Source organism: Lathyrus oleraceus, chromosome 4 (assembly GCF_024323335.1).
Source record: "Lathyrus oleraceus cultivar Zhongwan6 chromosome 4, CAAS_Psat_ZW6_1.0, whole genome shotgun sequence".
In the NCBI taxonomy this organism is placed as follows: Eukaryota; Viridiplantae; Streptophyta; class Magnoliopsida; order Fabales; family Fabaceae; genus Lathyrus; species Lathyrus oleraceus.
Genome location: NC_066582.1, coordinates 407,604,699 through 407,613,039, shown reverse-complemented (window position 1 = coordinate 407,613,039; position 8,341 = coordinate 407,604,699). Strand labels below are relative to the sequence as shown.

The 8,341-nt window shown below is 28.8% G+C and overlaps 2 protein-coding genes across 2 annotated transcripts; one reads left to right on the top strand and one right to left on the bottom strand.

Moving 5' to 3' along the window:
- Positions 1 to 2,915: 2,915 nt before the first annotated feature.
- Positions 2,916 to 5,703, top strand: LOC127075725 (annexin D4). The gene is made up of 6 exons (XM_051017187.1): positions 2,916 to 3,023; positions 3,103 to 3,278; positions 4,275 to 4,493; positions 4,576 to 4,800; positions 5,086 to 5,154; positions 5,252 to 5,703. The coding sequence occupies exons 1-6, from the start codon at positions 2,978 to 2,980 to the stop codon at positions 5,459 to 5,461; spliced, it is 945 nt and encodes a 314-aa protein (XP_050873144.1). The 5' UTR covers positions 2,916 to 2,977; the 3' UTR covers positions 5,462 to 5,703.
- LOC127075724 (annexin-like protein RJ4) lies at positions 5,680 to 7,276 on the bottom strand. Its single transcript, XM_051017185.1, has 6 exons — positions 7,175 to 7,276; positions 6,952 to 7,097; positions 6,636 to 6,857; positions 6,300 to 6,512; positions 6,136 to 6,225; positions 5,680 to 6,013 (listed from the first exon to the last, which is right to left on the bottom strand). Exons 1-6 carry the CDS (start codon positions 7,245 to 7,247, stop codon positions 5,810 to 5,812), a joined length of 948 nt encoding a protein of 315 aa, XP_050873142.1. The 5' UTR covers positions 7,248 to 7,276; the 3' UTR covers positions 5,680 to 5,809.
- Between the last annotated feature and the right edge of the window lie 1,065 nt (positions 7,277 to 8,341).

Below are 8,341 nucleotides of genomic sequence, written 5' to 3'. Positions count from 1 at the left end.
GTTTATGTGAGAGGGAATTGGTTCTTTGCAGATGAGTTCCCTTCAGTCTCTGGAGGCTGCTCTGAATTCTGTTAGCTCTTCTCTCTTTGTTCTCTCCCCTTTGTTCCACTGAAACTTTAGAATTTATAACCTGATTTTCGTGGCTTGGTGGGCTCAAATGAGAGGTCCAAGTCCAAGACTCTGCTGTTATATTTTTTCAAAAACGCGTGCGCTTCGCCTAGCGAAGAATCTGCTCGCCTAGCGAGCATGACAGTTCAGATTCGCTAAGCGAACCACGCTGCTCGCCTAGCGAGCATGACAGCTCAGGAACAGACTTTTGCTCCTTCGAGATTAGCGTTTTGAATGATGAATAGACCCCATTTGAACATGTTGGAAGTATCTCAAGCCATTCCCTTGTGTTAACTGATCACCCAGATAGGACTCACAAAGTGTCTTGGATGATATTCAAGCTTCTTGGATCTAATTCCGATTGACATGATGAAATGCAATATGAAATGTTAAATGACCTAAAAATGAATGCATGAATGAGGGGGGCAAATTTTGAGGTATTACACATAGGGACTACAAATTTTCTTTCTTCACTGGTGTGTCACAACCATAACACCGCACAAGTGTATCCTACATTCCCTTCGCCGTCATCAAGTCAAAAATCTTCTCAAACACCTTTGTATCCACACACTAATGGATATAAAACAATGCCTATGATCCCTCTTCCTTGTTTCACATTGCTCATTTCTCTGCGCTTCTGTTGCATTTTCAGAAACCTGCGTGTAACCATCATTGACGAGATCAAGAACATCTTAAGCGCCAAACAACACACACATCTGAATCGACCATTGATTCCAATTCTTTCTGTCGAATACTAGAAACTTTGTATTCAAGCTACCGTTTTCTCTATTCATATTTGTTCTTGTGCAAACCACCAAGTTCTCACCAAACCCCGTGTTTCCCAATCCCTGAGAATCAATATGATTCTCTTCAATTTTGATCTTCAATTTAACGCAAATTTGAGGAACAAAATCAATCACGCACCTCATGTACACTCGTGTTTCCCTATGAATCAAAACCGGAGATCTGGATACCAATTGTTAGAGTTAACAACAAAACTCCATTGATGCAAAAGAAGAAGATGGATATATATATATATATATATATATATATATATATATATATATATATATATATATATATATATATATATATATATATATATTGATTATGTAACTAACTTTTATTTCTCGGATCTCAAAATTCAAAAATATTACAATGGTAACTAACTTTGAATTTATATACAATAAATCCAAAGTCAAATACAAATTCAAATGAAATAAAACTCAAACTAAATACACTACATTTAAATTACATTTAACAATATTCCTAATAATGAATAGAAGCATTTGAAAAACAAAACAAAACAATATAAAATTAAAAAATTAAAAATACTTATGCCACTAGCTAAGAAGATCAACATCTTCACCCTCATTTTTAAAAAGACCTTTGAAATGGATCTTTACGAAGTTTAAAAAAAAAAAAACTCTAAACCTATGGAATTTGGTCAGAGTATGGGTTCACATCTCTTAATAAATGCAATACAAAAAGTAGTTTATTATTTATGAAAATTAAATATAAATGCAAGAGGATGAATATCATAATGTAAATGAAATAAATTAAATCAATTATTAATTTCAAACTTTTGAAGTGGTCATAACAGAAATTAAAGCAACCATGTGGTCTGAGTCATATAAGCACATAATTAAGGGATCAGGGGCATGATTGCAACTGCACAAAACAATCAATTAACTATCTCACTTTATTTTTTAATTTCCTTTTTAACAACCATTATAACTGAAGTTTATATTTTTGGTATAACTTTTACCTTAAATATTTTTCTGTTACCTTTTTTTACTAAATATTTTGCTGTTACCTTCATAATAATATAACCATCACAAATTAATTAGAGTTTTCAATTTCATTTGTCCGCATCATTATATTTGAATAATGTATTTAACTGTTACATTAATTAATAATGGATATAGTTGTTTTTCATGTTACATTTTACAAAGTCATCAAAGTTTCAATTGTTAGATCTTGCCAAATATTTACCGGCATATTTAGCGAAAATATATAACAAAATAATATAATAAAAATCTTATTAAATAATATCATAATTTTTTATAAAAAAGTTATGAGAGTTTAGACCCAAACCAATTCAAAATAAAATTTATAAATTAATATAAAAAAATTAAAATTACAAATTATCGCATAAGTTTGAATGTGTTTGTATTTTATTTTATAAGAATCACTCCTATCTAGTCGAATTTTAAATTGAATTTTTAAAATTGATCACAATCAAATCGAACAATATATTATATTAATTTATTATTTGTTTATATTTAATATGTTTTAATATTATTTATTAAATAATTAATTTTTAAAAATTCATTTGTTTCAAATATAATTGTTCGTTCTTATTTTTAATTTTAATTTTTAATATATTGTATATTATATATTATTTGACATCTATTATTTAATAATATTTTTATATCATTAATATAAATAAAAGATTATAGTGTAATTTGAATATTCAAAAATTAATTCAAATTAAATTATATGAAATTGAATATCATCGAATCATATTTTTTTTTTTGAAATCATTTAAAACTAATAAGTAAATTACTTTTAGATCAAATAAGCTCTTAAAATTGATCTAAACCACTCAACGAATACCAAATAAATAATAAACTTTATTTTTTATTAAAAATAATATTTCAAAATGCAATGAGACATAGATAAATGACATGTTCATACTTGATTGGTCAAAAGTCATAAACTCTTTTCAATTATTACACACAAAATGACGAAAATAGCCTTGTAGGGCCCTATAAAATGAAACACACCTTTCACTGAACATAACACAACTATCCTATTTTATAGGTACAATATTGTCTCACCTTTATCAAACTTTCACACAATCGCTATGGCATTCAATCAAGAATTAGAAGCTATAACTCAAGCTTTTTCAGGTTCTCTATTTCTCAACTTTTGAAGTATCATATTAAATTATCACATATTATTATCTTAATTTTTTAATATTAATTTCAGGACATGGTGTGGATGAGAAATCACTGGCAACAATATTGGGAAAATGGGATCCTGTGGAGAGAGAAACATATAGAAAAAATACATCAAATTTCTTTGTTGAAGATCATGAAAGAAAATTTCAGAAATGGAATGATCACCATGTTCGTCTTCTCAAACATGAGTTTGTGCGTTTTAAGGTATGACTTTTTTTTTCGATTTGTTTTTTCTATTGATTTTCTATTAGTCAGATGTTGAAGTTTTTGTTTTCTTGTAATTTTTAATTTTCATTTTAATAATTATTTTTATTAAAAATAAATAATTTATTTGAGAATTTTAAAAAAATAATTCAATTATTTAAATCACTTCTATGTATTCTGAATTTTTTAAATTTCGTTATCATGAATATGTAGAAATAAAATTGGCAAATTTTTTTATACATTGTCCTTAGTTTATTATTTGAAAGAACAATTTTGTGATGAAGTCAACCAAAAAAGAATTAAATTGCAAGAGTAATTATTTTAACATAAAAGTTGCTGTCACAAAATATTTATTTGATCACATTTTTTATAAAATAAGCTAGTCTCATTTAGAGTGTTCACATCCAAACTAATAAAATATAATCAGATCTTATCACATCAAAATTTTTAAATTCTAATGTAATTCATATCAACCAGCATGTTTTTTATTTGTTTTATTAAAAAATTTAATACTATAGATCTAATGTATGTTTGGTTTCATAAAATTAATTATGAATATGTGAAATTGATTTTATGTTATTGTTGAATAGAATTGATTATATTTTACAAAATTTATTATGCTTCAAATTAAAATATATTATTCATTTACTTTAAAAAAATTTATTCAAACATAATTCATTTACCTTCAACTTATTTTTAATCCGAATCAATTTTACGGAATCAATTAATTAAAAATCATTTGCCCTCCTATTTTTCTGGACTAATAGTCATTTTTTTTAATTAATTAATTAACTAGATTAGAAGACAATTAAATAAAATAAAATGTATTTTAATAACACGTTATTGCAAGTTGCAAGTGTGACAATTTTTTTATAATCTTATATAATTAAGTAGAAGATTGAACCATAATAATAAAATAAAAGGAACCATAAATTAGAAAGTTCATAATTTTTTTTTGTGGTTTCATATGTTTTGACTATTGAATGTAATGATCAGAATGCAGTGGTGCTTTGGAGCATGCACCCTTGGGAAAGAGATGCTCGTTTAGCAAAAGAGGCTCTAAAGAAAGGGCCAAGTTCATATAATGTCCTCATTGAGATTGCATGCACTAGATCTTCTGAGGAGCTTTTGGGAGCTAGAAAGGCATATCATTCCCTCTTTGATCACTCCATTGAAGAAGATGTTGCCTCTCACATCCATGGCATTGACAGAAAGGTACAAACACCCTCTTCTGATCACTCTTACTTTTTGTTATTTCAAATATCATCTAATTAACTCCTATTACTTTTGGAAAAAGCTCTTGGTTGCACTTGTAAGTGCCTATAGATACGAAGGATCAAAGGTTAAAGATGACACTGCAAAATCAGAAGCTAAAACACTTGCCAATGCCATTAAAAATGATCAAAAGAAGCCAATCATTGAGGATGATGAGGTAATAAGGATTTTGGCAACAAGAAGCAAGCTACATCTTCAAGCAATTTCCAAACACTATAAAGAAATATCTGGCAAGAATCTTGAAGAGGTATTATAAACATTTTTATAATCATGTTTCACAAAGCCGTGTTAAGTTTTTGAAAGTCATGTATAGGTTGACGACGATTCAACTATGACCAAATAATTATATTCTATTTAATCATATTTTAACCGTGAAAACTATTTTATCAGACATTTCTGACAAATTTTAGACCATGTACGATAACCTACCTTACACGCATTCAAAAGGGTCTAATACGGTCCTGATGCACCATAATGTCATTAGAATTTATGAGATTCAATTTGTGATTATAACTTCACTATCTTTTGTTAGGATCTTAATGACTTAAGGTTTAAAGAGACTGTGCAATGTCTTTGCACTCCACAAGTATATTTTAGCAAGGTAATCCAAATTTAAAAACTCAAAATCCAACGTCCTCTTAAAGTGGCTACTTCTATTTTAATTATATATGTAATGCATATATTTTTTATACATGTAGGTTTTGGATGCATCATTGAAAATTGATGTGGATAAGAATGTAAAGAAATCACTTACTCGTGTGATAATTACTAGAGCTGATGTTGATATGAAGGATATAAAAACTGAGTATCAAAAGTTATATGGAGTTTCTTTGCCTCAGAAAATTGAAGAGACTGCTAAAGGAAACTACAAGGATTTCTTGCTAACCCTAATTGCTAGAGGAGGCTAATTGGTGAGAATAATTAGAGAAAAAACTTTCGATAATGGTGGTTTCTTTCAAGATGAAATTTGAGTTTTTATTTTGTGTTGCTTGTAATGTTCATCCGTGTTCAAATTTATATTGATGATGCTACACTATGTTTGTTTGATCTTGTATTATTATTTGTCACTGAAGAAAAAAATTTGAAAATGTAGCCGAATAAATATTATCCTAATAGAGTTTCATCGTAATTTTGAATAGAAATTCTTTCATTTGTGCGATAAAAATATGAAATGACAACGAAACTTTATTATTACTATGGTATTATTACCATAGTCATTTAAAAACAAAGCTGAAAACAATTTGAAGACATGTTCTTTAGTATTCTCTCCCTATAAGAGTAACAAGGAACCTCTTGTAGTCTCCTGAGATCTCACTGGCCACTGCATCCTCGAGACGAACACTGTTTCTGTGATAATACAGCTCTTTGATGTCCTTCAAGTCCTTCTCAGCCCTCGTGACCACCACGCGGGTTAGTTCATCTTCATCGGTTCCTATCCTTTTCAGCGCGCCCCGAAGAACCTACATGAATGAAATCAAACACAAATCAATTAATCTATCATCAATCAAACGGTACCGTAATTTGGTTCGTTTAACGATCAATGTATCTGGTGTATGTTTTAAGTAGTGTTTGTTAGTGTTACCTTTTCATAGTACTTCTTGTGGTCATCAATGCAACGAATGGCAACATGAGCAGCTTTAAGGAAGTCATCAGACTCTTCATTCAACAGCCTCTGCAAAGACAAAGTTTGTTATAGAAACAGCTTAGACATAGTAAGTACTTATTTATAAAGCGCTTAATTCAAACCTTGCTAATAGAGTAGCCATGATCATCTCTGTAACGGTTGAAAGTAGCCTTAAGTTGTTTCTTGCTCCTTGTAGTAAGGATCCTGATAACTTCATCAAGGTTACCATTCTTGTTTTGGATAGCCTCATGAAGAATTTCAGCTTCATATTTTGCCAAACTTGGATGAATATAATCACCATCATATCTAAAGGAGCTCACCAGTCCAACCAAAAACTGCCAAAACAAACCATCAAATAGTACATTCAAGAATGTAAATTACTTATATGTACCGAGTCGTCTCTGTCTCAAGTTTTTGGAGACCCTGTATAGATAAAATAGCCAGTGTCGTGACTTTACCTGACGAAAATAGCCGGAGGAGGTATGTGCAGCGACATGTTCTTCCAAAGAATGGTGGAATCGATATTGATAGGCGCGCCTCACATTCACAAGCTCTTCAGGTTTGAGAACACTTGCAATTTCAACAATCACATGATAATCTCTGGAAACATTCTTAAGAGCTACATTTGCCAACACAGCATAACAATCTGAAGGTTCCAATATCCACCTATACATTGCTTTCTGTTCAAGTTAATTAACCATAATTAGTTTGAACACTCTTGTTAATTACTATTAGTTATTATTAACTAATAATTATTATGAACAAATATAATACCTCAAAATTACCAGATAGTTCTGATTCAAGACGTTTGATGAGATCTTCTTCGTACATGTCTTCGTAAATTTGTCTTATTTGTTGCCTTTGAGTAGCATTTCTATGTCCCATTATAGCTATGATAGCACTCTCATCGGTTCCCCACCCTATAAATTTAAACATAAACTAATCAATTATTTAACTAGAGATTAACAGTAATAAATTTTAAATTATAATATCTAACCCTTGACTGCCTTATAAAGAACAATAGCATCATCTTCTGGAGTAAAATGCTCAGGAGCAACGAGAGTAGCCATGTTTATTCTATGATATGGTTGGATGTGTTTTTTTTATTGAAGGTCCATGATTATATTTATAGTGTGCTCTTACCATGTACATTTCTACAAATGTAATTAACAATTTTATTTTTTCAACCTTTTTTGTTATAAAATCTTAAAATAATAAATTATTTCAATGTATTTCTTCTATGGTAAGCACAGATAAAGAAATATTATTTTAGATTTCACTTTTATTATATTTATAATTGGTGTCCTCACAATTACCATTTATGTTATGAAAAAGGTACAAAGACATTCATTTATATATTAAAGTTTGATGGTCAAACTAAAACAATATAAAAATATATAATATCATAGTCCCCTTAAAACAACTAAGTTGATATCTCACTTTAATGGGTGAATTTCAACAATTAGCCTATTTGATAAAAAAATATATAATAAATATTAAATATGAATATATTTATCAATATATATATATATATATATATATATATATATATATATATATATATATATATATATATATATATATATATAATACATAAATAGAAGACAAATGGACAATAAGTTTCTTCATTAGTCATTTCTTGATTGCGAAATCAATCATCTTAAAAATTATACCCATTGACCTAGGAGACACAACATTGGTATGTATAAGTTTCCTAACTCTCTCTAAAAAATCCATTATCTTTGGTGCTAGGAAACCAAAAATATCAAAGACAAATGATACGAAGACATGTTGATTGTCGAAACACACTTTCTTGATAGATACTCTGACCTACCGAATCGTATATAATAGGACATCCATAATAATAAAGTCATGTCGGTATTTGAAGTCTGAAAGCTCCTTACAATGAACTTTATGTTCCCTAAATATATTCAAGCACGTCTTGCGACAATCAAGACAACCCTCATCGATAGAAAATAAGAGAATAATAAGAAGATATCTAATAACCTATTGTTTAAATACAATGTTTAATATCTAATTACCTATTGTTTAAATACAGTGTTTAATTAGAAACTTTTTATCCTTAATATAGTTTGAGCTAGAAACTATTAGAATAGATAAAAAAAATAGTTATTTTTAAAATAATTGTTGATATATAAATATC

Excerpts from the sequence above, each read along its gene's own strand:
- LOC127075724 (XM_051017185.1), bottom strand. The coding sequence starts at position 7,247 with ATGGCTACTCTCGTTGCTCCTGAGCATTTTACTCCAGAAGATGATGCT. Across the intron at positions 6,513-6,635 it reads CCTCCGGCTATTTTCGTCAG|TTTTTGGTTGGACTGGTGAG; the intron begins GTAAAGTCACGA and ends TTGTTTTGGCAG. Across the intron at positions 6,226-6,299 it reads ATGGCTACTCTATTAGCAAG|AGGCTGTTGAATGAAGAGTC; the intron begins GTTTGAATTAAG and ends TTGTCTTTGCAG.
- LOC127075725 (XM_051017187.1), top strand. The coding sequence starts at position 2,978 with ATGGCATTCAATCAAGAATTAGAAGCTATAACTCAAGCTTTTTCAG. Across the intron at positions 3,279-4,274 it reads ATGAGTTTGTGCGTTTTAAG|AATGCAGTGGTGCTTTGGAG; the intron begins GTATGACTTTTT and ends TGTAATGATCAG. Across the intron at positions 5,155-5,251 it reads CACAAGTATATTTTAGCAAG|GTTTTGGATGCATCATTGAA; the intron begins GTAATCCAAATT and ends TTATACATGTAG.